Source organism: Odontesthes bonariensis, chromosome 2 (assembly GCF_027942865.1).
Source record: "Odontesthes bonariensis isolate fOdoBon6 chromosome 2, fOdoBon6.hap1, whole genome shotgun sequence".
In the NCBI taxonomy this organism is placed as follows: Eukaryota; Metazoa; Chordata; class Actinopteri; order Atheriniformes; family Atherinopsidae; genus Odontesthes; species Odontesthes bonariensis.
The window spans coordinates 30,471,120-30,490,975 of NC_134507.1; the positions used below are offsets into that span (position 1 = coordinate 30,471,120).

At 41.0% G+C, this 19,856-nt stretch overlaps 1 protein-coding gene across 1 annotated transcript in view; it reads right to left on the reverse strand.

Moving 5' to 3' along the window:
* Window positions 1-19,856, reverse strand: part of kif20ba (kinesin family member 20Ba) — a 75,995-nt gene that overhangs the window by 53,105 nt on the left and 3,034 nt on the right. The window contains exons 6-19 of the mRNA XM_075481236.1: window positions 18,884-19,068; window positions 18,014-18,068; window positions 17,569-17,775; window positions 16,252-16,363; window positions 13,756-13,827; window positions 12,110-12,256; window positions 11,737-11,899; window positions 10,746-10,886; window positions 10,538-10,651; window positions 9,098-9,231; window positions 8,785-8,905; window positions 8,547-8,697; window positions 5,375-5,550; window positions 3,879-4,292 (exon numbers count right to left, since the gene is read on the reverse strand). Of these exons, the coding sequence (XP_075337351.1) occupies window positions 3,879-4,292; window positions 5,375-5,550; window positions 8,547-8,697; window positions 8,785-8,905; window positions 9,098-9,231; window positions 10,538-10,651; window positions 10,746-10,886; window positions 11,737-11,899; window positions 12,110-12,256; window positions 13,756-13,827; window positions 16,252-16,363; window positions 17,569-17,775; window positions 18,014-18,068; window positions 18,884-19,068 (2,192 nt within the window). The remainder of the gene's footprint in view (window positions 1-3,878; window positions 4,293-5,374; window positions 5,551-8,546; window positions 8,698-8,784; window positions 8,906-9,097; window positions 9,232-10,537; window positions 10,652-10,745; window positions 10,887-11,736; window positions 11,900-12,109; window positions 12,257-13,755; window positions 13,828-16,251; window positions 16,364-17,568; window positions 17,776-18,013; window positions 18,069-18,883; window positions 19,069-19,856) is intronic.

Sequence of the window (19,856 nt, forward strand, 5' to 3'; positions counted from 1 at the left end):
CGCAGTAAAATCCTATCTAAAATTAGGACAGAACAAGCCCATATAGTTTACTTACAGGAGACCCACTTGACAGATAAGGAACATGTGAAATTAAAGAGAATGGGCTTCACTAATTTGTTTTTTTCTTCATACAAATCAGGACATAGGAGAGGAGTTGCTACCCTCATCTCAAACAAGCTAAACTTTGAAAAAGTATTCGAAATGGGGGATAAGCAGGGCAGATTTATTTTAGTCAGGGGAAAGATAGATGGGAATCCAATCACCCTATTGAACAGCTATGCACCCCGAGGGAGTGATGTTAGTTTCTTCCAAAAAAAAAAAAAAAAAAAAAAAATCACTAATATTATGGTAGTGGAAACAGAAGGCCTTTTGGTCTGTGGAGGGGATTTAAATATACATCTACAGCCAAAGCTAGACTTGTCTAGTAGAAAAACACGTGATATGAAGTCCCTATATAAGAAAGTAAACACACTTTTTGAAGAGGTGGGACTAATTGACATATGGCGAGACTTTTTCCCTAAAGCTGGGCATACACTGTGCGATTTTTGGCCCGATGTCGACAAGATTTTCACTCGTGCGACTATTTTGGAGATCGGGCCGAGTTTTGGCTCAATCGTGCGTCTCGCATCGTGTAGTATACATGGGGTAACGACAAACGATTAAGCCCTCCCGACCACCTCCCGATCGATCGGATGAAAAGCAAACTTGTTTGAAATCCTGGTCCCCCCTCCTGAGGCTCTCGCACAGTTGAAGCAGTTGCACGAGCCGATTTACCTCATCCTGTCACACTACGCATGCCCAAACATAGGTACGGAAGAGAAAAATGTCAACAGAAGAAGAAGAAGACAACAGAACAGCATGGCAGCGACCGGCGACCGGCGACCGAGTCCGACGTGTCGTGCAGTGTGAGCAGCCAGATCGCATCAGACCATCGGGTCGTACAGTGTGAGAACAGGAATCGTGAGCTGTGACGTTTTAACCCTTGCGATTCACTCGTACAGTATGAGCAGCAGCTGAATACCGCGATTGAAAAAAAAATAAAAAAATCGCACAGTGTATGCCCAGCTTAACAGAAGGCATTACACTCACTATTCTGCTCCTCACTCTATACAAGAATAGACTATTTCATAACATTCGGGAAGGATAAAGATAAAATACATACATACATGTGGAATCGGGACAATAGATGTGACAATGCACCAATATACTTATCTGTTGATTTTAACCTGCGGTCAAAAAATAACACACGGAAATTGAACTCAAGCCTGCTGAATGATCCGTCTTTTAAGGCACAAATTAAATCGGAAATTAGTCTCTTCTTAGAGTTCAACGACACCGGAGAGGTCTCACCTCCCATGTTATGGGATACTTTGAAGGCTGTTCTAAGAGGGAAAATTATAGCAATATCTACATTTAGGAAAAGAAATAGGAATAAAATATTAGAGGATTTTAAAAACAAGCTAAAAGAACTAGAAAGAAAACATAAATTGGATCTGGCACAGGATACATTAAGAGAAATTATAAACATCAGGAACGAAATTAATAGTCTGACCACACAAGAAATCAAGAAAAACTTAATGTTTCTGAAACAGAGACGCTATGAATGTGGCTCTAAATCTATGAAAGTATTGGCGTGGAAATTGAAAAAAAAGATAGCAGAAAATACTATTCATAAAATTCGGCATCCAAGAACAAAAGTGATAAAAAATAAACAAAATGAAATTCAGGAAGCTTTTGAAGTGTTCTATAAAACCCTATATTCTGAAGTCCCAGGTAGGAGTGTAACCCAAATTGACAACTTTCTGAATCCCCTAGATTTACCCACTCTAGATGAAGAACAAAACGAAATAATGACTGCGGATATAACTGAAGAAGAACTAAAAGCTGCAATTAGTAGGCTTAAATTAAACAAGTCACCAGGATCTGATGGTTACACGGAAGAGTGGTACAAGGAATTCCAAAAAGAACTAATACCTATTTTAGTTCCCACATTGAACTGGGCTTTAAAAGCCAACTTCCATCGTCATTTCATTAATACTGCTGTGTTCACCATTGTTATTGAATGCATTAGGCGTCGGTTCTGTTTAAAAAAACGTTATGGTTGCTTTGTTTCAAGCTGTTTTTGTGGGCAGGAAGAATGGCTTCGATGAGATACGACAGGGTTTTCCGGTCCTTCTCATGCAGATCGGTGACGCGATAATGAGGTGTCTCTGATTGGCTCCCTCCCATGAATGAATGAATGAACCCCCCTCCTCCCCGCTCTGTGTATATCCGAGAGCCTGCAAGTTTTTTTTCAACTCAAAACCTGTCGAAGATCAAACTTAAACACAACCCATGCGGTAATAATTTAATCAGGTGTTTTCTGTAAATATTTTTCACCTCACGTCAATGTTGCAAAATGTAGGCCTATAACAGCGCAGCACTGAAAATCGCCCAGCAGAAGCAGTGATTGTGGTAGACTGCAGAGATTGTCCGTGGCGTGGAATATACAACCAAAATGAAAAGACACAAACCCATTTTTGAATATTTCAAAGCAAAAGAAGTGGCAATTTGGACCCGCTAAGGTAGCGGGTCTCAGTGTGAAAGGGGCTAGTGACGAATGTTCTTCAACTACTACGCTAACCAAACCAAACCTCGCTTAGGCTAGCCATGGGCACTGTTCAAGTGAGTGCTGCAGGGATCTTACAACGCCTCAAACAAACCAGCGTGAAGCAGTCAGGGGTGTATTTGTAAATTATAGCTAGCTAGGACTAATAATTACTGCAAGTCATTTTTCCACGCAGTTGTAGCCCCAGCCCCCACGCCCCGCCCCCGCCGTTGACAACTCGTGTTCCTTTTTTTTTTTTTTGCCGCACCTTACTTATCAGGGGAGGGCGCGGCTCAAACATAAAGGAATCAAAACAAATACTGCTGTTAAATCACATCAGTATTATAATAAAATCCATACACCAAACACCCGTCACAACCCACCCTCCACTTTCTCGATCAGGACGATCTCCCAGTTGAGTTCAGTTGACGGAAAATCCGTCACAGCGACGGAGAACTTTAATCCATGAAAATCTATTAGATCAGCTGATGAAGCATCGGGAAGCAGCACACCTGACCGCAAACTGTCGCTAGGAAACCGAAGTAAGTTAATGACAGAGGCTGGTCATACATGTCGATCTTTTATTGAGCTTGTATTCTTTATTAATAAGATTATTTTATTCAATATTAATAAGGGCCTGAGCATTTATTCTGTTTTTGAGCAATTGTTTCCAATACAAATGTATTAAATGTCCCTATTTAAATCTTTAAATGCCATTTTCTGTATTTTTCCAGTATCAATATCTCAGCCTATGGAGCACCTACTAACACCAAACTTTCCAGTTATACACTTAGCAGTATTCTGAAGATATTTACAGAAGGATTTGTTGATAAATCATTCCTGGCCTGATTAATGTGACATTGTAATAAAAAAATATCGCAAAAATCGATGTTTTTTAGGCTATGGACAGTATATTTTGATTTCCTAGGAAATGAAAGCAGATATCCTGAAATCCCTCTGTAATTTTCTTTTCATTTTGTGTGTAAACAAAATGAAAAAATAATTTTGCACCTGGCTTTATCATATGTTCAGATCTAGCTTCTGGAAATATATGCAAATGTGCGCATATTTAATGAGATCATGCATAATTAAACATACAAATTTCTAAAACTTGTAATACATTTTTTTTTCATACTTGTGTAAGTAATCAACTGAGGAAGTGTCATGGTGATATCTATCATTTTAAAATATTACCCTATTCACCTGTAGTGTCTCGCCTTAATGCTTTAGTTGCTCTAATCTTTAACATTGAGTTTTATTGGACTGGAGGATGAAAATCACACTGGCCCACCTGGTGATCAGCAGCTTCCAGTCTGTCAGTCAGCCGTCTGACTTCCTGCTGCATCTCTTCTCTCTCCTGGAGCAGCCGGCGCAGCTCCTTCCTCTGCAGCTCCAGAGCCGCCTCAGCCTCCTCTTTGCCGCCCCTCTCTTGTATAGATGCTGCGACGGCGTCCTTCTTGGCTCTCCTCTCCTCTTCCAGAGCTGCCATCGCTGTGATTTTGTCTTTTCTCTCCTCTTCAAGCGATGCGAGCATCTCTTCTTTGTGTCGCCTCAGCTCCTGGATGCTGATGATGGCCTCCTCCCTCGCTCTTCTCTCCTCTTGCAAGGAGGCGAGCGCCTCTTCTTTTCCCAAAGTCTGGTACTCCAGAGCAGCGAGGGTGTCCTCTCTTTCCCTCCTCTCTTTCTCCAGGCTCGCCAACGCTTCCTGTACAGGAGGAGTGTTGGTTTAATCCCTGTTCTAACAGCATCAAATGCTAAAAACAAAGATGAACAAAGTAATTCATCAGTAATATATGGAATAAAGCTGATTCATTCGAGGTTTGAATCAGGTGAAAAATGCCTAAACAGAAGTTCTAAAAGAAGTTTTCTGTCACAGTAGAAGCAAAGGTTGGGTTTACTTGGTCTGCAGCCGAGCTTTACAGCTCCAAAACAAGCTTTTAAATCAAATCAAACTTTATTTATAAAGCACTTTTCATACTAAAAAGCAGCACAAAGTGCTTTACGTAATAAAATTAATAATAAAATCAAGTCATGCATAAACTCACACACACAACATCACACCCACACTGCACACATACCCCACCATGAGAAAAACACTGGATAGATAAGTGTGTAATAAGTATAAAATAAAATAAATAATGGATGAACAGATAAAAGTAAACAAAAACAAATAATATATATAAAAAAAAACGGAAGCCCAGAGCGGACGTGGTATGTACAAACTTTTTCTGATGGTTTTCTCGAGATAACGAGTTAGTTTACCGATGGTTTTCTCTCCCCAGTCCGCCCCTGTTTATATGTGTTTATATGTATTTTTGGCAAAGGTTTTTACCCATCTTTACCCCCTTTCATTGAAAACTGAAAAAAGTAGCCTATGAATCAAACATGGAATGTGGAGCGTTTGGGAAAATGCACAAAGCAAATCCCGCTGGTGTGACGAGCATTTTGTTTTCTCGAGATAACGAGTTATTTATCTCGTTATCATAATTTAAGAGCAGATCAGATACGTAAGAAGGCCCGAGACCATTAAGACATTTATAAACAACTAAAAGAACCTTAAAATAAAGAGGAAAGGACACCTTTGGAGGGTAATCATAAGTAATGCGTTATTGACTAAAGTCATCATTTCAGGCCTGCATCACATCCCAGAAAAAACTGGGAACTGGACTGATTTAGGGCATGTAAAGAAATAAAATAAAAATAAATGAGAACACAACATGAATATGAACTTTAGAAAGACACGATGGTGCATCTCTGCACCACATGCTGCTGCATAGGATTTCTTACCTGAAGCTGCTCTCTCTCATGCGAGCGCTTCTCTTCAGGCGTCACCACGGAGACGCTCTGCGAGCCGGGCTTCGCCACCTTCTGCGAGTCTCCCGGCCGCTTCTCCAGCTGCGCAACTTCCAGCGACTTCTCCCCGAGCTGCAGCAGAAGCCTTCTCTTCTCCTCATCCTCAACAACTTCACCCACAAAACAAAAGAGAGAAAATAAAGGATGCAGCACAGCCGATGTTTTCTGACAGCTCGGCTTACAGTTCATCCTCTCACAAGGTAAGGCTGGGCGATTTTTTTGGTTTAAATATTAAACCGCAATTTTATTTTCCCACGGTTTTTGAAATGGCCGAACCGAAAAATGGCGATTTTAAAAACATTTCTAGACTCCGCAGATTTGTTTTGCTTTAAGGCAGAGGTCTTCAACAGGGGGTCCGCGGAGGTACTGCGGGGGGGGGGGGGGTCGCGAAATCTTTGGTTGATTAGGTGATTTTTATTTTTTATTTTTTTCAAACAGTTTCTCACAAATTGCAATGTCTTAAAATGCACATTAACACAAATCCAAAATATTGTAGCGAACGGAAAAATGGAGGCAGAAGACGTTATCTTTCAGTCAGCAATGCACGCATTCACGGCCACCCTGTACCTTGCACATGTTTAAAATAAAAACATATAATATATTAACCTGTGTATTATTTGAATAGCTTAGTATTGAATGTACAATAACAGAGTAGCTAGGTTTATACACGGCACTAGGCCCTGTTTAATATAAAACACAATTGTATTAGCCTAGAAATCTAGACGCCCCTAGCGACCGCAAATTGAATTTGCTCCGGGCTAGTCTAGTCACTTGTGGTCATTTTGCGAGCCTGAAAATCGAAACTTAATCAGGCCAATCAAATCGTGAGGAGCGGGGTCGGAGGCTGGGCTACCTAGTGACGACAGAGGTGCGACGTTTCAGTGTGTAGTTCCAGAGAGAGGTAAACAGTGGCTGCGCCCGGCAACTGTCGTTTAGTTCCATTCTTCCACATTATTTGCGTACAGTTTCTACATTAACAGATGGGAGTGCCGGTATTGAAAACACAGGCAAAGTCGAAAAGAAAAATAATATTCTTTCCTCTCTGACATTAGACTACACACCACGATGTACTTTCCGTCGCACTGACTACGTAATCCTTCTTCACCGCTCTGATTGGTTGTTGCGCCATCCTATTGCGTGGCGTTGAGTGCAGAGGCAACTTAACAGACAACCGTTTATCCCGCCCACACTGCTATCCAGCGTCACTAGACCCCTGTACAGCTTTTTACTGTAGGGGTCTGGCTTGCTAGGCTACAATTGTATGCCATATAAATAGTAGGGGGGGTCCCTGCTCCAACTCTCCATCAGTTTGGGGGTCCCTGGCCTGAAAAACGTTGAAGACCCCTGCTTTAAGGGACTCCGTGGTAGCCTACGCTCTCACTTTGCCTCATATGGAATGGCAGGAGTGTGCAGCACTAACCCTCCTGTTGTCTTGCAGGTCAAAAGTGAGCCACTACCATGTTTAGCTGTAGAAAAAATACCTTAAACTATCTTTTTCCAACTTGAAATGTTATGACTTTTCCTAAAGGGACCCCATCATTAGAAAAAGTCATACTTTATTTTTGTTTATGTTTCCATGTGGGCTGTACACCACTAGGGTACAAAGATTGTGTTATGGGTCATTTTTGACCCGTGAATTATAAAAACATTTAAACACCAGAAAAAAGTTCACTGTTTTTTTCCCTTTCAATATAATTAATTCAGAAGTAATTACTTCACATTTATATAATAGCAATAATACACCTTTATTATGTAAAAGAAAACTGAGAAAACAAGAAAACTGTTGGTCCAACTGACAGTTGGTTTGTGGTTAAAAAAAAAAATTAAAAAAAAAAGTGTAATCCTGAAAACTGGTGATTGTCTTTTTGTATTGTGTAACAAAAAATACATGATAAAAAATGTATTGAATTGAGTTGAATAGATAAATAACAGGTGGTTTCATCATACAAAATAGATTTTGGATTTAAAATTCAATGAAGTTGCTTTATTTTGGGGCTTTGGTAGGGCGGCTCATTTTTGACCCGTAGGACAAGGGGAGTAAACACAATGTTCAGACCACACAAGGGCTAAGAGATGCAGATGCAGATGCTAGCTCAAGCCACAAAGTGCCTGCAGAAAAGCAGGTAACCATGGCAGCAGCCATTCCTTATAACAAGAAAGGGCCCCGGTGGCAGGCCATCACAGATGTGGTGACATATTACATAACAACAGATACGGTCCCCATCTATACCGTAGAAAAAACGGGTTCATTAAGATGCTGCACACGATGGACCCGAAGAATCAACTGCCCACAGTTGCATCGCCCAACTTGTATAACAAAACCAGAGCTACAGTCGCAGAGCAGCAGCAAAACATCGTTTTATTATTCCACCACTACCGAACCACACACCCATATTTGAGTCTGACCGTGCATTTTATTGACGGTCAGAGGCAGTAGACAGGCTGGTCTTCCTCGCGAAAAACCTGTCGACGACTTCCTAGAAAGTTACTATCTATTTATTATTTATTTTATTTTTTTCAGGGATGGCCTACAAGAGATTTTCAGTTTGAAATTTTTGCACATTAATGACAGCCAAGTGGTGCCGTTTTTTATTTAATTTTTTGTTTTTAATTCTTGAACTGATTCGTTCACATAGGCCTAGACTACTTGGTAATTCTCAATTGTGTCAATAAAGAAAATATGTATTTAAATTTTGCCTTGGTCTGGTTTGTTTAGAGAAAAACAGAAAGGAAAAAAAAAAAAAAAAAAAACGAGGTTTAAATCGAACATCGTCCATTAGTTAGAAAAAAAAAATATATATATATATTTTTTTATTTTTTTTTTTTATTATTATTATTTATTTTTAGGCCACATGACCCAGCCCCATCACAAGGATTCAGTGTGTTTTTTTTTAATCATCATTTCACCATATCAGCTGTCAAACTCACGCTGAATGTAAACTAGGGATGTCGAAATTTTAAAAAAGTGCTTGTTTATTGTGTATTTTTGTTTTTTGTAATTGTATCAGACGCACTGTCAATGGCACAGAACAATTTTCTGCAAAGACAAATAAAATAATCTATCTATCCATCTCCCTTTTTAACGGATGAGTTTGTGCATTTTTACCATCGTGCTTCTGGGCTTCCTGCCGCTGATGGCGATCCCGTTCCTCCGGCCTCTCCGTGGCCAGAGGAACCGCTCGGCCTGAGCCTGGACGTGCGTGAGGCGACTGGATGGAGTTCTTTATGTCTGCCAGTTCAGAGTCCATAAATCTGTCCTGAAAGACACACGAGAGAACACGGAAAATGAGTCAAACCGACATGCACCGCAGACGGCGGGTAAATACGTCGACCGAACGCGTTACCATGGCGACGCCATCTTGACTGGTTCCAGTGACAGACATTTTGTCAATTAGATTCTTGAAGATCTCCATCCTCCTCTCAGCCCGCTCCTCCAAGATGTCCCTCTCCCTCGCCAGGCGCTCGCTGCCACGGACGCAAAAACAACATGAAATAATCAAACTTCCTTTACTCAGAGTCTCTTATGATGCTCATTTCCTCCCATGTGCTGCTCCGGTAGCAGAACAAGGAAAAGGCGGCCATGAGAGCACCCTGAAAGCTCATGAACCCCCATCAATAAAAGGCGTGAGCCCAACACAAAGGGAGAAAGCGTCTCACTCGTAGTCATTCTGCATCTCGGAGAAAAGCTCGGAGAACTCCTGGCTTATTTCCTCTCTGACCCGAGCCTCCATCAGCAGATTCTCAGCGCGCTCCTCCTTCAGCTGGACCTGCAGCTGCTTCCACAGAGCCACCTGGCACACAGACACCAAAGGGAAAAAAGCTTTTCCTTCACTTCTTCTTCTAAAACAAGCAAACAGGTAATCGCACACGGGGTTGCACAACACCTTTCCTTCACACAGCTCAGGGAACAGCAGAAACTCCAGAGCTCTGCCTTACGAAACCAAACTAAACCTCAGTAAACGGGACCCACACAAAGTTCCCAGTAGGCATGGGCCAGTATGATAACCTCAATATCACGGTTTTATGATTAAAGCTCTGAAATGTGTATTTTGAATGTCTGTACTTAAAAACAAGAAAAATAAAAAAACTTTTATTTTTAAACAATAGAACATGCTGGACATTATTAAATATGCATTTCAACTAAACAATTTAAAAAAAAAAAAAATAATTAATAAATGCAGTCTGTCCTTTAACTGTGAAGCTAAACCTGCAACTCAAGTTACAAGTTCATGAATTATTTTTAGTGGAAAAAAAACAAACAAAATGCAAATAAATGCAGAGACTTAACCTGCGGCTCAAGATCAGAACATAAATAATTGAATAAAAGTAAAAACCCTTCCGCTAACTACACCACCGACGAAAGTGGAGAAGGAAACAGCAGGAAGAGCAGCATCATGTCCTCAATGATCAGCATTCTCACCCATTACTCACATAACAGCTGATGAGCCTGCAGAAGTTGAACTTTGCATTATGTTCCATGTTTTATCACCATTATACTCTGTTATAGTCCTCAGAATATTGTTATAGGACTTTTAGGTGTATCGTGTTGCCTTTTCTTTGTTTTTTATGAAATAGTGCTTCAGTGGACACACCTGGGAATTATCTCATTACTTTCAGGATGTAATAATAATAATAGATCGGTTTTATTAACGAGCGTTTTTCATGACACTCAAAGCTTCCAGTGAATGAAACAACAGCAAGTTCACCAAAGTTCTGCCAGTCTCCGTCAGCGAGTTCTGGGAGCTGACGTAAAATAAATTTGATTAACACTCTCCTGAACCGCAGACGAGGAAAAAACGGAGTGTTTTAGACTAAAAATGCTTCGCCTGCTGTGTGTGTGTGCGAGCTCTCAGGTAAAATATGCTCATTCAAAGGCGAATCACATCCTTCATGGGTTAGTCAATGTAACTATGTCCAAACTTAGGTTTGCTTGGTGGCTTGAAGCTGAACCATCGATTAAGTAGACTGTTCTTTCTACAGCCCCTAAATCAGCTGCTGTGAACAAAGCCGTAAGGACACAGAAAACAGGATCCGTTTCCCAAATCTTTGGTTTCTTTTTTTAAACCTTTAGGGCAACAAACAACGCCTAAGACTGACCTGGCGCGCCTTTTCACGGACGACAACTCCGTCTTCATTTCTTTCGCCGCCCGTCTGATCCATGGCATCCTCCATCAGGCTGGTCTCCTCCTCACACTCATCATCATCGTCCTCCTGAAGCGTTTTCATAGCACAGCGGAGTGTTTGTGTAAGATTCAAACGGACAGCAGGACAGCTGACGGAGGAACGCGCTCAGCTTTCGTCTCACCTGCACGTCCTCCAGGCTGCTCTCCCAGCCGGTCGGGGAGCTCCTCTGGAGGCCCTTTCTGCCAGCGCCGTGCAGGAAGGACACTTCCCCGCTGGATGTGGACGGCCCGCCGCAGAGGGGTCTGGATGACAGGATTACAACCTGGAACACAGACAAAATAAAAAGCAATTAAATATCATCAGAAACAGAACACAGTGAAGGACGTAAAAATAAATAAATAGAGCTGGGCAACAATTAAAATCTTTAATCCAATTAATCACACGATTTCCCTGATTAATCACGATTAATCGCATTTGTACGCAGAATCCAAAAATGAATCCAAAAGTAATGTATAGCTTTTAGCATTTAGTTTTATTTTAAATGTGCTGCCATATGAATGAAAGTGCCATAACATTTGTTGTGCAAACACACTTTTAACATCAGCATCTTTCTGTAGTTTTTATGTAGAAGCCTCGCTCCACTGTCTGTTTCCTTGAATGACTTGCTGCTATCAGTTGTGTGTTTTGCCTTTAAGTGATATGTTAGACTGGAACTACTACGCTGAGAAGACAATTCAACTTGGCAGTGTTTACAGATGACTTTGGTTCTGTCGACTCCGCCGTCTGGAAGAACTTTAAAGTGAAAATGGCCGAGTAAAAGTTCTGTACCCTTCTCCATGTTTGGTGGATCCGCCCATTACTTTCTTTTCCGGTTCCACAGCAGACAGCAACAGACTTTTGCAAAATAAAAGCCTGTGAGCGACAGACTTTTACAAAATAAAAGCCTGTGACCGACAGACTTTTACAAAATAAAAGCCTGTGATCAACAGACTTTTACAAAAATAAAAGCCTGTGATCAACAGACTTTTACAAAAATAAAAGCCTGTGAGCGACAGACTTTTACAATACAAAAAAAAAAAACCTGCGTTAATGTGCGATAAAATATTTATCGGCGTTAAATAATTAACAAGTTAACTCCCCCAGTCCTATAAATAAATAAAACATTTGTGAACCTTCTGAGCCACGGCAGAGAATCTGAGGACGTTGAGCGTCTCGTCGTACATGGAGGCACACTGGTTGATGTTGACCACCATGCAGGCTTTGCCTCGACCGCAGAAGAAGCCCTGCAGGTAGTGGGTCAGCTTGCTTTCCCTGAAGGGAACGTGCTGCAGGAGCCTGAGGGCGAAGAACGGAAAAAAGGGAAACATTTGAAGCCTGCATCATCCTGCTGCTGCTGCTGTTCAGACTTTAAAGCTCTCATTCGTTTTGTATCGGCGCCTCGAGAAAAACATTTGTCAAGCTGTTCGACCTTCAGCTCATTGTTTGCTGCTGATTAGAACTTCAGCCTTTTCCTGAAAATATCCACAATAACATGGAAAAACTCACTTGGCCTGCTGATTGATTCGTAGTGCGTTGATGCATTTTCCCAAAATGAGCAGCGAGGTGTTGATATTTCCGGCTTCTTTCAGGCGTTCTCCTTTATTCTGAGTTTTAGCGCAGCGCTCAGATCCAGCCAGGTCGCACAGACACAACCTGCAGAGTATAACAGGACCAGCTCAGAGCGGAGTTCAGCGCCTAAACCAGAGATACTCATTATGCGGCTGCTTGAGCTTTAATCGGCTGCTCGCACTCGCATAGTAGCTTCTAACAATAACAATACATTTTTTCAAATAACATACAGCGAATACTGCACAGTATTAAGTATTTTTATTAAGTATTAACTAAGGCTTAATGGTGTTTCCTAAAGGGGGCTCCCGCTTAAACCCCCGTCTCACCTGACCGCAGAGCACGCTAGCTCCTTTAGTCAGCGCGAGATGCAGGCACCATGGATCAGTTTTTAATTAAAAAAGGCAAAAAGCAGCACAAAAACCATGCTCATCCTGAATGTCTCACTATGATTACAACAACAAACTAAAAATACAACATGAAGAAAGTCAAGGACATGCACGCCCAGTGTTGTATAGTAACGAAGTAAAAATACTTCACTACTGTACTGAAGTATATTTTGGAATACTTTGTACTTTCCTCGAGTTAAAACTTTCACTTTTACTTCACTATATTTCCGAACTTAATTGCATACTTTTACTCCAATACATTTTCATTGTTCGGTTTAGTTACTCGTTACAAAAAAAAAAAAAAAGAGAGAGAGAGAAAAAAACGCAACAGTGTTTTGACCCCATGCATGTTATGCCTGCCCAAAGACGTGGAAATTCTATCTTACAGAAACTCCCCTTTTTAGGTATTAAGGTAGTTTTACAAAAGTCTCCCTCTTCTGATGCCAGATAAGCTGCAGTTTTCTCCTATTTTTTTCTTTAAATTTTGTTTATAATGATGGCAATAACAGTAGCAGCCTCTTTTGTTTCATTTTTTTCTTAATGGTGTAATGTACGCCTCATTTTCAGCACTGACCTTACTTGAAGAAGAAAAACTTAAAGGTTCACAAAGTTAGTATTTTCTGTCTAAACCTGGTCTAAATTTTGCCTGCACTTGGTTGGTTTGGTAAACTTCAAAGTTGACCAAAATATAAAAAATGTCATTCAAACTGCATTTGCCTTGTTTACTTTTTACTTATACTTTTCACTACATTACTTAAGTACATCTATTTTTACAGTAATTCTCAAACTTAAGTACAAGATGTTTCGGATACTTTAAGACTTTAACTCAAGTAACATTTCAGTCAGTGACTTGGACTTTTACCAAAGTCATATTTTGGAGTGGTACCTATACTTTTACTTGAGTGTGAGATTTCAGTACTTTATACAACACTGTGCACGCCAGCTTCTGCTCATCCCAGTATTAAGGTAAATGTGGTCTTAATTGAAAATGTATTGGTTCTTTTCTTGTGGGATGTTTTATATGTATAAAATGCATTTTTGCTAAAGGGGACTTTAGTATGTTGTCGTAAATGTGGCTCTTCCCTTGATTTTGCTACCAATGTGGCTCTTGTGAAAAAAAAAAAAAAAAATAGTGAGTATCACTGCCCTCAACAGGCGTTTAAACGTCACACGGGAAGAAGCGCAGAGTCCACTCACTCTCCGACTGCGTGGACTCTTTGAGTCTCATCATCTTCGATCCTCAGTATACGAATGGAGAAGATGCTGTGGCTGCAAACAGAGAAGATCAAACACACATTTTAGTCAATTCATGTCGAGTTGGGAACTCACTTAGAAAAACTACCAAGAGATAGAATCACACAAACAGTTATTAGTTATGAAGAAAACATTTTATCAGGTGATATTAGGTCGTCTTGAATCCAATGGCAGCAACACGGGACCATGTTTCCCGCTGTGCAGCATCCCCTCCTCCTTTAACAACATCTGTAAACATCTGGGAGTGAGGAGACCAGCTGCTGGACCTCTGGGAGAGGAATGTTGTCCCATTCCTGACTGATGGAGTTTCCCCACTCTGCCTCAGTCCGTTTTAAATGAGCTTTGGTCCAGAGGAGACGGCAGAGGAGTTCCTGGATCGTGGTCACATGTGGCTTCTTCTCTGCCTGACGGAGCTCTAACCTGCATCTGTGGATGTTACGCTGAGCTGTGTTCAGACGGTGATTCCTGGAAGTGTTCCTGAGCCCAGGCAGGGAATTCCAGGACAGAATCAGGTCTGTTTTTAATGCAGAGCTGCCTGAGGGTCTGAATATACAGATGCCCAATAATAATCATTTCTGAATCTTTTGAGATTGCTGAACCTCTGTCCATCTTTACTTCTGAGACTCTTCCTCTCTAAGGTGCTCTTTTATGTGCCATCATGTTACTGACCCGCTGATAATTCACCTGTTTAGTTCCTCCAGCTGTTTCTTATTCGTACCATCTTCCTTTTAACCTTTTATTGGCCCAGTTCAAACTTTTTTTTTTTAATGACGTTTTGCTGCCAGCAAATTCAAGACAAGCTCATATTTTCCATAAAAAGGGAAAAACTAAAATATTTTGTATGTTCTGATGCGAATAAAATTTTGGTTTATTTAGTTTTTAATTATATTTTCCACAGCATCCCAACTCTGGTGGAAGTGGTTCTGTAAATGCAACTGTGTGGGAACTTAGCTGCAGCTTCTCGTAAAAACGAAGCAGTACTTCTTGTTGTCTTTTCTGGTTTTTACCAATACAAAAAAAAAAGACCTTCGCAGGACAATAAAACGACAAAATTTCAACTCGAGATAGAAACGTTTTTTTTTCTAACTTAACATTTTCTTCTTCAACTATTCGAACCTTGACCTATTCTCAACTGACATATAAACAAAGAAACGCCCCCTTGTGGTCTAAACATGTAACACCACATACAAGAATAAAGCAAATCAGGTTTAGAAATAACTGTTCTTTTAAAGGGGAACTCCGGGGCATTTGAAGCGTGTTTCCATTGCTAGAGGTTGTCAAATACTGATACTAGGACACAGAGAGGTCCAGATCTGCGCTCCCTGTGTGGAGATCGCTCTGTCCGCACAGCCTGTCATGCGAGGCTAATACGTGGTGGCTAAGGGGCAAGCGCTAACCCTTCCACGTAAAACAACAACTTGCACACTGCAGAAACGTCACACCACTTTATAACCCATCCGACAATAAAGTCACAAGCCTTACCATCAAAACCATATGCATGGTTCTCACATTACTGGCATGGGGACGTTACAAAACAACTTTATAAACAGCATGTCACTTGCCGGTTGGTTGTACGCTCGCGCATGTGAAAGCCCAAAAGAGTCGATGGATGATAATCCCATATACAAAACAATTATCTTCTCTAGAAAAACTGCGTTCAAGTATTTAAAACATTACAAGAATATTACTGGGCATGTATTGTTGTAATGTTTTAAATACTTGAACGCAGTTTTTCTCGAGAATATAATTGTTTTGTATATGGGATTATCCTCCATCGACTCTTTTGGGCTTTCACATTCGCGAGCGTACAACTAACCGGTAAGTGACATGCTGTTTATAAAGTTGTTTTGTAACGTCCCCATGCCAGTAATGTGAGAACCATGCATATGGTTTTGATGGTAAGGCTTGTGACTTTATTGTCGGATGGGTTATAAAGTGGTGTGACGTTTCTGCAGTGTGCAAGTTGTTGTTTTACGTGGAAGGGTTAGCGCTTGCCCCTTAGCCACCACGTATTAGCCTCGCATGACAGGCTGTGCGGACAGAGCAATCTCCACACAGGGAGCGCAGATCTGGACCTCTCTGTGTCCTAGTATCAGTATTTGACAACCTCTAGCAATGGAAACACGCTTCAAATGCCCCGGAGTTCCGCTTTAATACCATCTATATAATATTGAAACTAAATCTGAATGTGAATAATAATGATTAAAGATACAACATCAACTTCACCACTTATTGCAGGGTTTGGCATATTTCATGTAAAACAGCTGAAATATTCACTCTCTTACGGGCAGGAGGCATTTTTCAGACTCAAATGAGCAACAACGTGACTGAACGTTTGCCGACTTGGCATAAAACCCTCGTGCATGCTCCTCCACGTGACAAACGGTCTCCAGCTGCTGATGAAAGAAAGTGCAAAACCCTGCCGGCCCTGGTTCTCACCTCCGGCTGGAGAGATGGTTGAGACGAGTGGAGGAGAAGCTCTGGTTCTTCTTTCCCAGTTTCACTACCTTGTACGCCTCCTCCGCACTGTTAACCTGGACCCACCGGAGATCTGAACAGAAACATTTCCGTTAGGTTGCACGCAACAGGACGGGAGAGGAGCTCTGCTTTCTACGCTGGGTGTTGTGTTCACTCCTCCCACTCCTCCAGGGAGGTTGTACATTTTGTTTAGATCGCATCGATTTGGGTCTTGACGAAAACCGGAAGGGATGTAGTTAAGAAAATAAAAACGGGATAAAACGGGAACTTCTTCCCCGTCATTAAAAGAAGCAACTACATGAAACTCAAGAATACTTTGACTTACATTCCAGAGATGGGACCAAGTCACACATGGGCAAGTCTCAAGTCTTGACAAGTACGGTAATTTTTTCTTGGTCAAGTCAAAGTCAAGTCACCTTATTATTGCAATTTTACCTGCAGAATCTGATCTTAATAAAGTGAAAAGACAAGATATAAGTAACTGTCAGTAAACATCATTGGCCAATGTGTCCAACCTGTCCACCCAGTATCATATCAAGCTAACGTTAGCTAACTACTGACTAGGCTAACAGGATAATATTAGCTAATTTGACAAGCACTTACTGGTCAGAATGGATTTCAAATGACGAACAAAGTTCGAAGTTATGCTAGATGCTTAACACTCAAGTCATCGTGTCTCAAGTAAAGTCAAGTGCCGAGTCTTTAACTTCCAAGTCCGAGTCGAGTCTCAAGTCTTTTGTTTTTTGTCAAGTCAAGTCACAAGTCATCAAAACAGCAACTTGAGTTGACTTGAGTCCCCATCTCTGTTACATTCTGATACATTGCCCAACGTGGTAAATTCATTTTGAACGTTGTAAACAATCGGGAAATGTGCTTTTTCTGCATGGGTTGTTTGGCAGATTAGCATTAAGCTATTGAAATATACCAGCTGTTTCGAAGGGTTCTGTACGTTAGCGGCTAGTTAGCGAAATGCTAGCACTTGTTGAGTGCCCCAAACAGATCGAGGATGATGTGTTCAAAAGGGAAATTATACGTGGCTCATAATGTTGTAAAATGTGAGTTAAAGCCAGCTCAACTTTGGCTGTGATACGATCATAATGTTTTACTGTGAAGCTTTAAAAATGTACGGTTTAAAATTTGTGTTTATTTGAATGCTATAAAATGCTAAATATTGTAAATTTATTTGTTTACAGTTTAACCGGTTTAACCGTGTAATTCACAAGGCAATAAACAACAACAACAACTTTGGACTCCTGTATCGTGGAAGGACATTCGAACCTTTGACGAAGGCGTTGCCCTTGACGTCCTGCGAGAGGCGCAGCGCTGTCCTTCTCAGGGCCCCGCTGGGGGCCACCTCCAGGAGGTCGTGAATGTTTTCGTTGTAGATTTCACAGAAAGAAACCCAGACAGAAAATTTAGTGTTGGCTTCCACTTTTAGGGGGATTTTGTCCCGCGTTGCATCAGTGGTCCCCAACACGAAGGTCCCTGCAGAAAAAAAAAAAAAAGACGTGAAATGAGCTGATGAGGAAGAATTAATGTTAATTATGTTTTACATGTACCAATCATTTCCTGCCTCCAGGTTCAATTCAACCATTTGTCATCACCGTGATTAGATTCAATTTAAAAATGATCACCGGTGTTTGGACGGTTGTGAAGCTGCGGTGACAAAAAGGAACAAAAACAACCAACAATTAAAGAACTACGAGACAATTCTGAATCTTGCCTTCGAGGAGAGTCTTACTGGTCAAGTTCAACAGGCTGGCGTTGGTCCTCTCACTCTGAGAAGCACAAACACATTCATGTTAGCAAAGCACCAAAGATGCAAATACACACCTCAGGCTGGGCGATAAGATGACCTCAAAGTTAGACCAGTCTAGTTTACAATTCAAACTGACACAGCAAACAGCCATTATATGTCCTCACGTCAAAATTTTTTACCACAGAAGAAGACTGAATGGATGCAGCGCTCTGAGGTCATTAAGTTGATGTAAAGTGCTTTATAAATAAAATATATTATTATTCGACAAGAAGCAAAAGAACAAAACAACGACTTCTTTATTGCAATAAAGTTAACTGCCGTCTCTGTGTCAGCCAACAAGGAGACATGTGAAGAGACAGAAAATGATGCTGCTGATATAATGGGAATGAAACTGCAAACACACACCAATATGGCTTAAAATGATGGCAGAATAATAGAATTCATTTAATTCTAGAATAGAAAAATACTTTATTCATCACTAAATTTAAAAAAAAAAAGTGTACACTGCTCTAGTTGTAGTGCACATTGTCAAAAAAAATTAAAACAAAATATAAATAAAAAGCAGATCAATAAAAATAACTAAAAAAGTTTAGATTAAAAAATAAAAACGACATATAATCATACAAACAACAGAAAAAAAATTGAGCGCTACACAGACTTGCTGCCGATAAGGCCGGCGCATAGCAACCGAAGTAAGACTATTATTAATAGTATTATCTAGTTCCGTTTAACCCACACAGCTTTAGGTGCAGCTGCAGGGTTTTCTTATGGAGCTGAGGATCGAGAAAAGCAGCCGTCGAACTGCCCTGACGACACGGTAATTAAATGCGTCACCTCTTTGAATGGTCTCAGCAGGTTTCTCTTGAAGGCCGCCTCCTCGGCCTGCTGCTCCCCGCTGAGTCTTAAGAACTCTCGGCAGCGCTGAGGCTTGATGCTCATGCCGGGGAAAACCCGTTCATCGATACTGCCGAAGATCACGTCCAGAGACCGGGGCAGGATGCCGGCGTCGGCGTCTGGACCTTCAGAGACAGAAGCAGAGTGAGAGAGCGTCAAGGCGGGATGCTTTTGTTATCAAAATCTGAAAGAGGCTCAGAGTCTTTTTTTTTTTTTTCGTCATGAACAATGCACAAAAGCATTAATCGTGAAAGAAGAGATGCCTTGTGCCAGGTTGTAGCAACATTTGGTCATTTCCACCTGTAGTCCCTCTAGGCACGTAAGGTAAAAACAGATTAAGATAGTAAAATATGACAGATAAACGTAATATGCAGACCATAATATTTTAAAAATAGACAACATACACTGGCAAAATAAGAAAAAAGAGAAAGGAAAACAGGAAACAAGGGTGCCAAAATCATGAAGTGCACAGTAGGGATCAACAGCACATACTCTCTCATCACACATTCAAACACAAGCACACACACAGATAACAGTCCAACTTTCCCCTTCCTCCCCCAACAACCACACTCATTACACACACCAGCAACCAGACATATAGGCTATGTTCAAAACCGCATACTTCTCCTACTACTCCTACTAACTTTTTGAGTTAGTATGCGAGTTTGAGTAAGCGAGAAGTTCCCGGATGCATACTAGATTGGCCGAAATTTTGGGTATGCATCATCAGGTTACTACTCATACTCAAACTACCCAAGATGCAACGTAACGTGACGTCATTTCCTGTCAAAACGGCAGTTTCAAGCTAGCTACAACGAGGGTAGGTTCACTTCCTGTTTTCAAAACAAAAGCACCAATTGTATCATAATGGCTTTCCCTATGATAAAAGGCAACGGGTATTTTATTTTGTGAA